General features: G+C 60.6%; 4 protein-coding genes across 4 annotated transcripts; all 4 read right to left on the bottom strand.

Annotated features, from left to right (window-relative positions):
- Window positions 1–863: 863 nt before the first annotated feature.
- LINJ_32_1190 (conserved hypothetical protein) lies at window positions 864–5,687 on the bottom strand (the record flags this gene model as incomplete). The annotated part of the gene is made up of 1 exon (XM_001467762.2): window positions 864–5,687. The coding sequence occupies one exon, from the start codon at window positions 5,685–5,687 to the stop codon at window positions 864–866; it is 4,824 nt and encodes a 1,607-aa protein (XP_001467799.2).
- Window positions 5,688–7,027: 1,340 nt separating this feature from the next.
- On the bottom strand, window positions 7,028–8,041 carry LINJ_32_1180 (mitochondrial carrier protein-like protein; the record flags this gene model as incomplete). Its single annotated transcript, XM_001467761.1, has 1 exon — window positions 7,028–8,041. One exon carries the CDS (start codon window positions 8,039–8,041, stop codon window positions 7,028–7,030), a length of 1,014 nt encoding a protein of 337 aa, XP_001467798.1.
- A 1,000-nt stretch (window positions 8,042–9,041) lies between these two features.
- LINJ_32_1170 (mitochondrial pyruvate carrier-like protein) lies at window positions 9,042–10,004 on the bottom strand (the record flags this gene model as incomplete). The annotated part of the gene is made up of 1 exon (XM_001467760.1): window positions 9,042–10,004. One exon carries the CDS (start codon window positions 10,002–10,004, stop codon window positions 9,042–9,044), a length of 963 nt encoding a protein of 320 aa, XP_001467797.1.
- Window positions 10,005–11,415: 1,411 nt separating this feature from the next.
- Window positions 11,416–14,529, bottom strand: LINJ_32_1160 (putative exportin 1; the record flags this gene model as incomplete). Its single annotated transcript, XM_001467759.1, has 1 exon — window positions 11,416–14,529. The coding sequence occupies one exon, from the start codon at window positions 14,527–14,529 to the stop codon at window positions 11,416–11,418; it is 3,114 nt and encodes a 1,037-aa protein (XP_001467796.1).
- Between the last annotated feature and the right edge of the window lie 899 nt (window positions 14,530–15,428).

Below are 15,428 nucleotides of genomic sequence, written 5' to 3'. Positions count from 1 at the left end.
CGAAACGACTTTGACACACTCTACAGAAGGCGCGAGGACTAAAGGAGAGATGTGGCCCTCGGCCAGCATCAAGAGCGCTCACCACTGCGCACGAGACGAACGCCTCTTCCACTCTTGCCAATTGAGAAAGGGAGAAGAATTCTAAGAAGCATTCAAAACAGCGCTGTGCCACTCGTTGCCTTGCTGTTGTACATGGGAGCCGCCTGTGTTTTTACTCTAAGAGAAGCGGTGGCCGGGAACGAAGAAAAGGACGAAACGAACAAGACACACGCACACAACAACAACAGTCATGTCGGCATGCCAGCTATTTGTGTTGTGCTCCGCCCTCCCCTCTGTGTACGCATGTGCACATGCGCGCGGGGGGAGAGAGGGAAGAGGAGGAAAAGATCTAATGGGAGTGGAGAGACAGAGCACAGAGAGGGAGAACGAGAGTTCGTCCCAGCAGGGACACGGGCACACGATCCTCGGCAGGACATCTCCGATAAACCGCAGCATTAGCGGAGAGCACAACGACGAAGAGCGAGAGATAAAGTAACACTTCATGCGCCGCCGGGGACAGAGACGCACGACATCCCCCTCCCTTGCATGGCCCTCATACGCAACACCGATAAAGAATCACAGACAGCTCGGGCATGGCAATCTGGTGCGATGCGGATGCACTTGAGCGGCGGCGGCGGCGGCGGCAGCAGCAGCAGCACGCACTACTCCAACGTGAAGGAACTGCAACCAGAGGGAAAAGGGTGGCGACGCCACGTCGACGTCATCTTCTGAGATGCGCCCGACACAGAACCTATTCCCATCCACACGTTCAAGCCCCGACGTGGGACCCGCTACACTTGGCTGTCGTGCGCATCCGCAGACCGCTACGCTTTGCCCTGCTTCGCACCGCGACGCGGCCGCCGCATCGACTTGGCTGTCACAAACTTCTTCACGGACTTTTTGCCACGAGTGGACGACGTAGGCGCCTTTGCCGTTTTCGCTTTGGCGGTGGGTGAGGCGGAGGGGCCGCTCTTTGGGGAGGGGGCCGGCGACTTCTTTGCCGTCTTCGCCGACTTGGTAGAGGCTTTCGGAGAGGCCCCGCGAGGACCGCGCAGCCGCTTCGGCTTCGCCGGAGAAGGTTGCTGGAACAACGCCTTTTGGAGCTCGGCAGACAGACGCGTAGCAACCTTCAGCTGCCCGCGGCCGCCGACACGGGTGGGGGACGGCGTCTTCGGCGACACGGTCACCTCCTCCGACGCATGCATCGGCGACGCCTTCGCGCGCGCAGCAGCGCTTCCATCGCCACGCGGTGACGCCGACAGGCTGGGGCTGCCGCGCAGCACGGCAGCTTCTGCGTGGGACACCCTTGCCGATGCCGGCGACTCTTCCGCGCCAGCGCGCTGCACGATAGTCTTCACTGTGGCGCTGGCGACGTCCTTCATGACAGCTCGATGTGTGCGGCGACCGGCAGCTTTGCGCGCCTTGTTGGCACTGGAGGTGGCGATGCCCTCGAGGTACTGAATGTAGTAGTCTTCGCTGTGATAGACACGCCGCGGTCGTTGAGAGACACGCTGAGAAATGGTCGACAGTATCCCGAGCGTCGAGTCCCTGTCGGAGACGCCACTGAACCGCCCGTCCGATGAGCCAAGCGATGGCCGCAGACCATGCGACTCGGCTGACGCCGCCGCTGCTGCATTGGCTGCTGCCGCAACTTCCTCTGCAGTTTCTATACGGGCCACTTCCGCCACCACCTCGGCAGGTAGCATCTCCAGCAGCTCCTCCGCTTGGCTTTTACGCCCGCGCGTCGAGCTGCGAGGGGTCTGCGACACGTGCGAGTAGGGCGTTGAAGCCACATACAAAGACCTCCTGCCTGACAAAACGCCGTCATCCATGGTAAGGGTGATGCTTGCCGGCGTCGTCGCAGCCATCTGCTGGCTTGCAGCGAGTGGAGTCTGCGCGCTGCGGCTACGTTTGCGAGAGGACGACGGAGATACATGACCCGCAGGCCCCTCGCCGTTTCTAGGTAGATCTATCGAGGAGTGTTCCGTGTACACAACACTGCCGCCTTGCGGGGACACTGTAATCGTGTGTGGCCGCAGCGGCTCGACAAGGTCCATCCAATCGTTCTTGGGATCAAACAAACCAGTTTTCTGATCCGCGTCCTTGTCGCGCTGCACAGCTGCGGCGCAGTGCGCCGGCGGTCGCACGCCCGTCGGAAGCAGCGGTGCGCGCATGCCGTCATTTTGTGCAGGAAAGGCGCTCGATGCGCCCCACGCCGGTGCCGGACTGCGCGAGTGCCGGTGACTGTGCGACAGCTGCACCGGCTTCACCATTGACACCTGCGACCGCAGCGAGACAGGACGTGGCAGCGGTGACTGGCAGTGCTCGCCGGTGAGAAACAGATCCTGCTGCAAGGGGCGCCGCAGCTGCGGCGTCGGCGCGCGGGGCACCTGCACCGGGCTAATGCTGGGGGGAGCGGCAGCGGGCATCGGCTTGTGCGGGTGCTGAAGGAGTGTCTGAGGGGTTGTGCTCGGATGCACCAAGATGAGACTGCTGCGACGCGCCATCGCCTCCTCTTCGGCGTCTTTGTCCGCTGCAGCGGCGCAGCTGGTTATCGCGTTGGGCGGGTGATGCGGTGGTGCGCTGACAGCGACCTCTGCCTGCTCCATCGACGCCTCAGCGCGCGGGGTGCCCCCCTTCGCCAGCGGCGTCGCTGATACCGGTAGCGGGGATCGTTGCTCACACACTTGCACCGGCGGCGGCGTGCGAGTGCGACAGCGCCCCTCCGAGATGGCGGCCACCTCGCGCTGCAGATCGTAGAACTGTGGGGGCACGTGCGCGAGTGCGCGCACGCGGATGGTCGACTCAGAGCTCCCGATATCCCTCTTCGCTGCCTCTACATTCTCCAAAGCCGGCGTCGGAGGGGCGCTCACGCAATCAAAAAACATCGCCGACGCCACGGCGAACTCTGAAGACACCGGCGATACCACAGAGGTCAGGGCAGTCACTTCGGGAGAGGGCGCAGGGATCTCGCTCATGTCCTCCGGGGCGGCTGCCTCTGCCACCTTCACAGGAGAGACGGCGCTGTCGCATAGCAGTGTGGCGTTCGGCTCCTCTGGCGAGATGTCAGCCACCTGCGGCGCGCGCGAGGATCGGGAATGGTATCGCTGGTCGCGCTCGAGGGTGTCCAGCGTGATGTCCACATTCTCCGCTGTCACAACCGGTGACGCCGACGAGTTCCACGGGTCCGCGCCGCTCGCGGCGTTTGCGATTCCCTTCGGCGTCTCTGCCCATGGCCGAAGCGGAGCCGGAGCGTCGGAGCGGGCCGCCTGCTGCTGTTCTCTCATGAGCTTCTGCATGCTGTCCTTCACATTTTGCGGCGTCAGCGTTGGTGACTGGTAGGAGCTGCAGCTGGGGCTTGTCGCTGCCTCGGCGGAGGAGCCCTTGGGCCCACTGGTAGTATCGACGGCGCCAGAGCGCGTCCGTTTTTCCGCGGAGGCCTGCAGGCTAGCGATGACGTGCTCCGGCGTGGGTGTTGGTGAGGGAGTGCGAAGACCTGCGAGGCGTCCCGCGGCATCTCCAGCCGTTTCATCGCCGGTGCCACTCCCCTCCGCCTCCGAGGGCCGCTCCGCCGGCTTACAGCGCTGACCGCCTTTGTCGATCGATACCTCTAGGCTGTCGAGGAGGTGGTTGGCACACGGCTGCGGAGACGCGCTTGTGGTGCGACCCGCATGTCCGTTAGAGTCTTCAGCTGTTGCGACGGAGACATGGCGCTCCGGCGGGGTGGGGCGTCCGCAACGCCGCTTCTCGGTGGAGGCGAGTATGCTCTGACCGTACTGCCGGTCCGAGGGGACGGGCGACGGCGTGTGCGCGGCAGCGTGGGCCTCCATTGCGGCGCAGAAGGCGTCGCCTCTGATGCGCGCCTCATCCCCGGTGTCGGCATTCATGCCGAACATCTCTGGCACAGCCACGGTGTGCGAGTTCGCGTGCGACACATTCGCTTCCTCGCACGAGAACCGCACCGAGGCACCACTGTCGTCTTCCCGTGGCAGTTTGTGCGCTGCTGCTGCTGCTGCTGCAGCGCAGTCCTCTCTGCGGCGCCGCTGCCCTTCGCCGCAGCCTGCCATAATGCTGTTGATAATGTTTTCCGTTGTGGGCCACGGGGAAGCAGAGGAGGCGCCAGAGATGATGTTGCGTACCTCCCCGCCAGCAGGCTGCGAGGAGAGCGACGCAGGCGTCGGGCGGTCGCAGCACTTCTGCGTGAGCGCTCCAAAGTCTGTCATGGGCTCGCCAGAGGTGGGCACCGGCGTCGGCGGCGGCGAGCCCGTGCGCGACGGCGTGGCGGTGGCACGGCGGGGGGGCCAGTTCTCCGGCGACGGCGTAGCTCGTTCGCAGCCGCATGGGCGTTTCTCCGCCGAGACCTGCACGCTGTGAATGAGGTCCTGCGTGGTTGGTATCGGGCTCGCTTTGTTGCGGCGCGGCGGCGAGGAGGTCGGACGGTGCGGCGATGCGTCGCCAGCGGTGTGAGAGAAACAAGTCGCCTCCCGCGGAGCGGCTATCTCGGCGTCGTGATGCTGTGTGCTCGTGTGCCTTTCATCGCAATGGGGAGTGGGCCGCGCGCCTTCCTGCACGTCAGCACAGCCGTCTGCGCTGGCACGTGCTTGTGGGAGCGGCGATGGGATTGGGGAGGGTGTGGGCCTCGTTTCTGCCTCGTCATCCAGCGCTAAAGGTGCTTGCTGGGCAACGCCTTCTCCTGGCGCGGATGCAGGGCAGCCGACGGCGGGTGTGGCGGCATTGGAGAGCCCCGCCAACGGACGCGGTGTGCGGAACTCCCCGGCGGCGAGACGCGTGGGTGTGCTCTGCTCCCCCTCGCACGTTTGCTGTGCTCTCTTGGTAGCGGAAGCAACGGAAGGTGAAATGGGGGTGAAGCGGGGTACAGGGAACGTGTTGGAGAAGGCTGCCATACCGGTCGCCTCGTCCTGCTCATCTGCGAGAGCCTCCTGAGAGGGGGGTTTCGGCGTGCTGGCGTGCCGCTCCACCGCTGCGTGTGCCGGCGTTGCGCCGTGCGTTGGCGTTTGAGAAGCCTTAGTTTGGGTTGTCTCAGCGGCAGTGACCTGCGCAGCCCTCGAAGCGTTGGGCGCCAATAGGTGCGCAGCGGCGTTCTTGCTCGACGCACAGTCGTGCTCCACACGGCTCCGCTGCGATACTGGCGAGTGCGGCGACACTGTACGCGGTGAGGAGGGCTCCTTGTGAAGCTTGGTTATCATTGCATCCACTTGATCTGATGTGTTCACCTCGCGCGGACGTGGCGAAGGCGGCGTGTGGACGCTGGTGGTGGAGCGCGGGCGCGGCAGCACCGCCGGGGCCGGTGACGGACGAAACAGCGTGTAAAAGCGCATCGGCGCGCGCTCCGCTGCCTTTTCGTCCTCGGAACGGCTCCAGTTCAGCTCGCGATGAACGCCACTGCTTGGCAGTGGCGGCGGCGGCGCCGAATGCGACGCGTGGCGCTCACACGCCGACGACGGCGGTGCAGGCGACCGCCCGTGGCGTCCTGCGTTGCGTGGCGGCGTGTTCGTGCCAAACCGCATGGCCGGCGGCTTTGTGCTCTCGCGCTCCAGCATCTCTCGTCGCTTGCGCAGCGCTTCCTGCTGGTGCAACAGCTGCGAAGTTGTCTGCTGCAGAAAGCGCGGCTTCTTGTCCTCTGCCATTGTAGTTTATTCTTTGTTTACGTGTGTGTGTGTGTGTGCGTAGTTGTGTGCTTGCCACCCCGTATTCGATGGTGATGGTGAGCGGAAATCAAGTTGCCCGAGTGAAGGCTAGTCTAGTATCTGTCAGCAAGCTCGTCTTCGTCGACGCGCGGTTTATGACGTGAATGACGAAAACCGCGGACAGGTCGGTTTCTCTCGCCGACGCTACTACACTCTGCGGGGAGAAGGCGAGGAGAGGGGGCGCATAAAACAAGTAATGGATGGGTACCGGACGGCTGGGGTGAGAGTGAGGCGTGGAAAGACGCCTAGTAACACAAAGAACACCACAACGTAACAACGACAAAAGACTTCTCTAACGAACAGTGACTTCACGAAGGGTGTGCTACAATACTGGAGATGCGCCGTATGCCAACGACAGCGCGTGGTGAGTGAGAATGGTGCACACACGCACGCGAAGGCGCCCGCTCTGCCACAGCCTACGCGACGAGTAGAGAGGCAGCAAAGGTGAAGGTGGACCGAAAGGAAAATTTTTCTGCCCTATTTGTGGGAAGGGGCGAAGAGGGGAGGGGGGAGGACGGTTAGAGAGGGCACCTGTTGCCACGTTAGTTCTGTGCAGGCAGCGAAGCCGACGGCGCACGCGCGACATTGCACACACCCAGACAAGTACACACGCACAACGATAATGCGTCATGATCCCGCGCATGTGCCAGGCGGAAAAAAAAAAGGGAAGCAGAGAAGGGGGGTGCGATTCGCCATCCGAGAACGAGGACGAAATCATCGGCGCCGCAAAGTGTCAAGCCGAGAGAGTAAGCTCGGGCCTGCTTGTCAGTGAGCGCGAAAAGCCGACATGGCGCGAGGTGTCGCTGAAGACGGGTCTCACGCGCACTGTCGTATGCAGCAGGGAAAAGCTTCTGCGAACGGGCTCAGCCGCCATTCTCTGCTTCTCCACACTATCCCATAAAATCGACCGTAATCCGCGAGTACGAGCAACCGGCGTCGTCGCGCATTTCTTGTACAATTGTTTTTCATGGATGTACGACTACCCACCCCACGCGTTGCTGGCATCCGCTCGCTTTCTCGTCGACAGCACGCGTGAGAGGTGGCGGATCGATTCCAACAGCACTGCAGAAGGAACCGGCGATAGAAGGAGATACGCAAGCGTCCACGGGCGTAAGACCCTCGGAAACGGGAGCACACAGAGATAGAGACCCGCAGCAAGCGCCTGGGAAGGCAGAGCGGCGACGAAACATGCAGAGAGCAACCGAGAAACGACGAGGCATTCGAAATCTACGCGATAGTGGGCAGAGACACAGCGTAGGTGCAAACAGCGTAGAGGGTTGTCAGGGCAAGATGTGCTGTGCCGCCTTTAGAAAGTGCTCGTAGAAAACGAACATGAGGACAGAGCGAGGGACTGTCTGGCACATTGACGGCACGCTGCCGCGGTAGAAGGCGGCCAGTCCGCCTCGCTTCCATATTGTCCTGATCGACTGCAGAAAAGACCGGTATTGAATCTCCCCTGTGCGCGCGCGGTGGTCCTGCAAGCGCGTCTTGACGACGATCACCGGCTGACAAATGAGTGCCAGGACTACCTTTGTCACGGTGGAGCAGACGCACACGTCGAGAACCGACAGCTCGCCCTTCCTGAAGCCTATGGCCGCTGCCTTGACTGTGTCGTACAAGGGAAGGGTGAAGGCGTTCGGAACGGCGAGCACCATTTGAGCCGACACGCCGCGCCACAGCGAACGAACCCCGGTGGTCTGCACTGTGTGCAGCAGCCCCCCGCGGAACGTGCGGAAGTTGCGCGGGACTTCCGCTGTTCGTGCGGAAGCCTCCTCCAGCTGCATGCGTGTTTTGAGGAGCCAAATGGGATTGCACGCCACCGCCGAGGTGCAGCTGGCGATTATGGAAAAACCAAAGCGCTCAAGAAGGTTCTGCCACGTCGCCGCCCAGCACGCGGCGAGCGACTCCGTCTCCGAGAACCTCGACCCACCGCTTCCACTGCAGTGAGCTTCACGGCGCTTCGCCTGCCACGCTTCGTACCAGGTGCACTGGCATCGATAAAGGTACATGTAGACACCCCATGCGCAAACCGTGCCACACACGGACACATGGCAGCCCCGAAAAAAGACAGGCAGGCCGCCCTCCAGGCGGTAGATGAGCTGGAACGCCTTTAAAATACTGCGATACGTTTGTCCGTTGTGCTCACGCGTGTGGGTGCCATCTTGCGAGGTAAACCGAATCCGTATCACATCTACCGGATAGAGCAGAATCGTGCTCGCGGCGCCGCCCAGCTGCGACGCCACCGTGTGCTGCAGAGCGGTGGCCTTGGGCGCCGCAGACTGTTTCTCCGCCATGGCAAGGCCCACGTACGCACGGAGATGGTCAGAGAGCTGATGGACTCTGAAGAGGGGCTGGCGCGTGGATCGTCCCGTGCTGTACCTCTGCGACGGTGGAGCACGGAGAGGCGGCAAAAAGAGGGGAAGCAGAGGAGAGGGAGGGTGTGAAGAGTGAGCAGAGAGAAGGGAATGCCCCACATAAAAGAAAAACCGTAAAAGAGAGGACGTTCTCGCCACATACACAGTTGAGGCGTGGCTGCCGCCTCCGTGCCGTGCTAGCATGGCTGCATGGCGACCTTGGCCCAACGTGTGGTGACACACAGCGCCACACAGACCACAGAGCAGTTGAGCACAGCGTTTGAGGGCAGGGATAAAACTTGCGTCTCACGCGCGCTGTTGACGGATTATGCCAGATCTAGCCAGCAAAGCACAGCCCGATTCAGCCGTTCTCATCGGCATTGGCCTTTCTTTTGCCTAGGTGTGATGATTCTTTTCCATCCCCCTGCATCCTTCCTCGCACACACACACGCACACGCACGGGACCGCCCAAGGCTGCGCTTCGTGTGAAAACAGAGGTAGACAAAGGGGAGTGAAGGCGGCAGGGGAAGAGTGTTGCCAGAGACGAAAAATAAAAATGGAAGGGCGGAGCCAGGGATCGGGCGACGGCGGGAGGGGCGCGGAGCAGCCCCTCACCATGTTACACGTTTGCGTCTGGGAGTGTGAGAAAGAGAAACCTCACGCAGACCTCCTGGCAGGCACTAGTCTACACGACAGAAGGAGACCGCCTCAGGTGGTCTGTCCCGCAGACGGCCCTCGGTCTCTTCGTCTTGACAGGTGATGCTGTGAATAGAAAAAACCGAGAGGGAATCCAAAGAAATTGGGAAGAGAAAAGAGGAGGAGGAGGGGTGTGGCAACATGTTAGGCCGCCTCGCCAAAGGACATTCACTTGTGCTCCAATGCCCTTAGCCTCTCTGATCTCGATTGCCTTTTCCCAAAAGCCATTCTCAGCCCGGTGGCGCTACGACGACGGATATCGCCGGCACAGAAGCGACAGTGTCTTCTCGTAGATACAGTAGTGAAGAAGGGAGCGGGGGAGAGAGTGGGCGAGGGCGGTTTGGAAGCCGCGGTACATGCCTTGCAGCCCTTGTGTCTTGAGCACGTTCGAGATGCTCTGCGCGACGGAGCGGTACTGGTATTTGCCGAGCGTGGCCCGTTCATCTTGCATGCGCACCTTCATCATGACGAGCGGATGCGACAGAATGAGAATCCACACCTTCGTCAGGGTGGAGCAGACGGCAATCTCGACGAGGCTCAGCTCTGTCATCTCAGCGTGATCCCAGCGGTACCGCAGAACAAACCGCTTCAGTGTGTCGTAGGTGGGGATGCTCAGCGCGTTGGGAAAGATCAAGAAGAGCTGCGGCGACAACCCACGCCAGAGGGAGCGGGCACCAGTCGTGTGCACCGTGTGCCGGACACCCCTCCAAAAGGAACGGTAGTGCGAGCTGCGATTCGCCTCCTCGAGCTGCATGCGGGATTTGACGAGGAAAATGGGGCAGGTGACGCAGGAGGAGATGGCGCTCGACAGGACTGACACACCCGAGCGGCCGACGTACGACGTGTACTCCGTCACGTTGCACAGATGACGGTACAGATACATGTACACGCCCCACGCGACAACGGAGCCTGCAACGGCCACCGGGCACCCGCGGAACAGCGTACGCAGGCCCTCCTCTCTATAGATGAGCGCCAGTGAACCTTGAATGGACGAGTACACGCGACCGTTGTGCTGGCGCACCGCCGTGCCGTCCTGTGCCATGAACCGGGTCTTAAGCGTGTCAAACGGGTAGAAGACACAGGTGCTCGTGGCAGACGCCAGCTGCGAGCTAACGGTGTGGATCGTAACCGGCGCATGCCGACCGATCGCATTCAACGACATCGGCACCCAGCCTGCGTCCTCGGCGTCATCGCTTAACTTATTCATGGAGATCGTCGACTGAAGCGGCAGTGACGCGCAGAGCGTTGTGTTGCCCCTAAAGGCAGGGACAGCAATCAGTGTGTCGTGCCGCACAGTCACCGCTTCTAAGTGCTCCGGTGCTGTGACAGCGGTGGTATCCATTACACGAATCAACACGAGCTAAACGACTCGAAAGGGCGAAAAGAAACAGTAGAAGGGATTAAGGAGATTCGTCTACGCGATGGGGAGGGGGTGGGGGCTGCCGAAATGCGAAGCGCCTCGGCTAGGGTAGTGACCGCTGCGGGGGAACGTGTATGTATGTGTGCGTATGGAACACACGATGACCGCGACACGGCCCAGCGACGAGAAGTGCGGGCGAGGGGGAGGGGGAAGGTGGCCCAGGTGAAAGAGTGCGTATCCGCGGCTGCCTGCGCGCCACTCGCCGTCAAAATGTACGCGGCAATGTACACCGAAGCAGGGAGCAGTGTAAACGAGCGAGGGAGCAAGCAAGTGCCGCAGAGAGAGGTGAGACAGTGGGCTGTGAAGGACGTTCCACTCCTCAAGGTGCTCGGGGGAGAAGAAACCGCAGAGGCCGAGATGAGGAGTGGGTGACGGGAGTAGCGATCCATGCTCCATGTACTGGGGCGCGTGTGCGTCAGCTTGCAGCAGTAAAGTGCACCGGCAAGGAAGCAAACGCGTTTGCTTCCCGAAGAGCACACCAACACAGAGAACAAGAGGTTTGTGGTAATGGTGCGCGCGGGGGGGGGGTAGAAGGAGGTGATTGACACGGAGAAAGTGGGTGCACCAGGGACAAGCTGGAGCACAAACACGACAGGCAGCTCGAAAACATTGTCTGGGAAAGTCGCACATGCTTCCCTGTTCGTTTGGTTTGGCGCGTTTTCTGCTGTTGCGCTTTTGGGCGACTTAAACACACACACACACACAGAGAGAAAAAGCTGTGCGCCGTATCGGCATACACACGCGGGCCAGCTCAGCACCGCCCGTTAAGAGGTGTCTCACCAGTCCGCAAAACAGTGGGGTGCAGATAAGCGTGAGAAGGCAAGAGCACGTGCATGTTTTGTACTTTGTTCGGCTTTTCTCCTTGTCCTTTTCGTCGTGCATCAGCTGCGTTATTCAAGAGCAGCGCGTAACGGACGGCATACATTCTGTGCCGCCACCGTTCCCCCCTCCTTTCCTCCACACGGGCCGCTACTCAAAGCCTCGACTCTGTCGTGGCTCTGCATTGTATCATCCACCAACGCAATCAACGAAGTAAAAAGGACGCACGCCCCTCACAGCAGGATCGGCAGAGGGAATCTTGAGAGGGAAGAAAGAGGGAGGCGTGCGTGTGTGTTTGGAGGGGCGCCGGTGGCGACGACAGTGAGGCCGACAAATGGAGGCTGGTCCCCTGTCCTGCCCATCTGCGCATCTGCCTGCGTCAGAGAGAGGTGAATGGGTTTGCCGGCGGATCTTCCATGGACAGGTTTGAGAAGCCCGGAATAGTCTCCTCGCGCAGTCGACGCTCGTCCTCCTCCTGCATCTTGTTCTCCTGTTCCGCACCCCAGACCTTCACCTCGATCAGAAAGTCGGCAAACTGGGTGCGAAAGCGCTCGTCATCCGTGAAGGACTCGTAGCACATATCCACAAAACTCAGAATGGAAGTCGTCGTCAGCGTCGGAATAACGGTGAGGCTGTCCAGCAGGTAGGCGCGAATGACGTTTTTGCCAATCGTTGGCGTGTCCGGCGGCACCATGGAGGAAACGTTGAAAAGCTTCTGAAGAATCCGGACGTGGTGCTGGAAGCCAGAGGCGTGCAGGGAGTCCATCGACGCGACCATCACGTCCACCAAGATGCGCTGCATGTAAGCCTTGAAGAACACCTCCGCGTACTCGGACTTCGACACGTTCTCGAGAAACAAGTCCAGCGTTTCCAGTCCGGTGGACATGGTCGGGTAGTCCGTGTGCTTGATGGCCCACAGCATGCCCAGCACAACATCCTCGTGAGTGGATGTGTAGCAGATAAACGCCTCAAAGCAGTGCGCGTTCAGCGCCTGCAGGAGCTTAAAAAGGTTAACACGAAAATCAGGGTGGCTCTCCATGTCCTGGGCAATGATGGCGACGGTGGTGTTGAACGTGTGGTCGAGGATCGCCTCGCAATTGTTCTCGATACACCGACCTAGAGTGCGCACGCACGCGGTCGCCAAAGCCAGCGCCCCGGGCTCCTTTGCCGCCGCAATCGCGTTCTCGTAGTCGAGCAGCACGACTGAAAACATGTCCGGCAGGCAGGATTCTGCGATGAACTTCAGCTGTGTCGCGTGGCTCACGAAGCGCTCAAAAATGCGCAGAATCTCACGCTTGGCAAGGCGCACGTACCTCATTTCAGGGCGATGCAGCGCCGTCTCGCCGCCGTCGGCGATGGCCCTCACCTGCGCCTCGGAAAACATGCGGTAAAAACCGTAGAGGTCTTGAGTGATCATCATCATCTCGTACACAAACACGTCACCGCACGAGTCCGCCACATTGCTGAACACGCGCAGGTAGTGCAGCAGCTCTACCATCGCTTCCTCGCTTTGGCAGAAGGCGCTCCCAGCGGCGGCCGCGGACGCCGTGCACGCCTTGAACCGGGCGTTTGTGTCCGTCAGGAATGTCTCGAGCAGCAGCGCGCGCTGCTGCTCCGTCGAGCCGGCAGCGATCATGTAGCCAGCGGCGTTGAAGCATGTCTGCACCTGCTGCAAGGAGAGCATCTCTGTGATAGAGCTCCACGTCTTCGCCACCTCGGATGCGAGGCTGGTGCTACCGTTCACCTCCGCGTACTTGGCGTCGAGCTGCTTGCTAAGCTTCACGAAGGTGTCGACGGCCATGTCTTGCACACCGGGAAATTTTTCCCGCATGAACTGGAACACCTTCCGTGTCACAGTGGAGAGGAAGGTGGCGTGATTGCGCAGGTAGCGGGGGTACTGGCCAACAATGAACATGACATCGCTCGCGATCACGGCCCGGTTGTCTTTCCCGCTCATGGTCTTGAAGAGCGTGAGGAGGTCGGTGATGATCTTCACAAAGAGGTCGCTCTCGTCCTGCTCGGAGAGGGCCATGGAGATGGAGCCGACAGCCCAGCAAAGGGTGTTGCAGTTGTGCCACGACCACTCGCTTCGGTCCAGCTGCCGCTTCATCAGATCGGTCATAATATTGCGCGTGTCCTTCGGGTCCAGGTGGGTGAGGAACACCAGCGTCTGCCGCATCAGATTGTAGAGCTGCAGCTCCTCGACGTCGGTGACGTGCTGCCGGCGAATCTCGCCCTCCTCTTCTACAATGATCACCTCCTCCGGCTTCGCCATGCGGCGGATAAGCACAAAGCGAACGTCGGAGAGAACCCGCGGCAGCTTCGACATGAGGTTCCGCTTCACAACGCTGGCGGGCGCCCGCAGCAGGTGATCGCCCAGCCACCACCAGTATTCCACGCACGCCTTAAAGAGCTCCTTTTCGTTGATGTTGCTCATGCCGACGAGCATCTCATGACAGGTGACGAGCAACATGTCGTCGTAAGATATGCTTGCGTAGTAGTGTCTAAGGAAAGCAATCAGGAGCAGGTTCAAATTCGCCACGTACTCCTTGTCAACCAGCGACCCCTGCTCGTACAAGGTGACGACGCGCTCCATAACGGAGGAGTGGGTCGTCGGGAACGCGCTCATGATGTTCCCGAGCGCTGTCTTGAATGTTTCGAGAATGCAGCGCACCTGCTGATCGCCGGCGGCACCGCTACTCGTGGCAGCAGAGCACATCTCTGCCAAGCACCGCACCGCCTCGCTACGGACGTTGCCGTCGCTGACGACCAGACGCGAGATGCTTTGCAGCACTTGCTCATTGAAGATGAGCTCCGGTGTCATCCACGGCACGTACACCTCCAGCGTGGAGAGGGCCGTGCGGAGCAGCACCGTGTCCTCTGCGTTGACGATTACCATGACGCACAGCTCCATGATGAAGCGGAAGTCCTGTGCCAGAGCCTGCTTCTTACGCTCCACCCACCGCGACGTCAGCGTCTTTTCGCCGAACTCGAACACCTCCTCTCCTACAAGGCGAAGTAGGTTGAGGTTGTTCTCCACCATCGGCTCCGATGGCGACGCGCTTGTCGAGATTTCCTGCACAAAGTTCGGCCACCGCACCGGCCACTCGCGCTTCGCGATCGACACGAGTGTCATGTTCATCTTTGTCAGCAGGGTGCGGTTCTGGCGGATGTGGGCGAAGCTCGTGCACTCGCGGACGATCAGGCTCACAACGAAGTTGCGAATCGCCTGCTGGTTGTCTGCGGAGAGGGTGTTCCATCGATGCAGAATCGTATCATCCAATACCTGCAGCGCAAAGAAGCGCGTGTTTGTGTTGCGCGACTCGGTGAGCAGCTTGTCGACGCGGAAGAACGCCTCTGGGTTCGCCTTGAAACGCGTCAGCACCTCCTGCGCCTCCATAATCTCCGCTGGACTACCGGAGGACATGGCCGTCACGACCTGCTCAAACCGCTGTACATCGAGCGGCTTACTGAAATCTAAAATGGCGTCCATGTCAATTAGCGCAGCTCGGCGCGAGAACTCCCAGGCGGCCGCACAAGAACGGCACAGAAAGACAACAGCAACAACAACGAGAGACGAAAACGGAGGATGGAGTATTGACGGGAAAACAAGAAAGGGAAGACGGACGTCCGGGTCGACCTCTGCGCAAACCCTACACCAACACAGCACACAAAGAGGAGCAGAAAACACACGCACACACAAACAGGTAAAATTAAACGCAAAACCCCACGAGAAACCCCACTCACGATGATGCAACGTCCACTTGACGGGAAAGTGGAGCGCACGAGGAGGAGCACGACCACAACAGATAGTTACAGAGGGGGAGGCAGGCAGGGAGCGGGACGGATTAGCACATACACACGCACATCGAAACAACCACCACCAAGAAAAGGGATGCCTTCAGTGGGGAAAGGCGCGGCAAAGAGGGAAAGGGAGAAGAACAGAAAACGCCGTCCCCTTGCCCGGTGTCGGCGTGGTGTGCAAAAGTCACACACGGAAACTCGAGAGGGACCTCTCCCTCAGCACTCCCCTTCCCAGAGAAGTCACCCTTGTTCGATCGTGTGTGTGTGTGTGTGTGTATGCTCGGATAAGTGTGCCTGGTGGTGGGAGAGGGAAGGACACGAATGCAAGGCAGACACAATGCCGCTCAACGCGCGCGTCCTTTGCCGACGTTTCGCCCCTTCCGAAACCTCTTCCTTGGAAGACGTCCTCTTTCGGCGACGAAGTTAAATCACTGCCAAACTCGTGCAAAGAGCATAGAGCTCAGAGGGACATGAAAAGGCAGGAAAGGCGCGGGGTGAGGTGGGGAGGGCGGAGGGGACGGCGGGAGCATGGAACGTGCGCCGAGCGCACGACAGAGAGCCAGTGAGGGAGGAGCGAGAGAGAAGGAA

Source organism: Leishmania infantum, chromosome 32, assembly GCF_000002875.2.
Source record: "Leishmania infantum JPCM5 genome chromosome 32".
In the NCBI taxonomy this organism is placed as follows: Eukaryota; Euglenozoa; class Kinetoplastea; order Trypanosomatida; family Trypanosomatidae; genus Leishmania; species Leishmania infantum.
The sequence above is the reverse complement of the archived record's forward strand: the minus strand, read 5'-3'. Positions and strand labels throughout refer to the sequence as shown.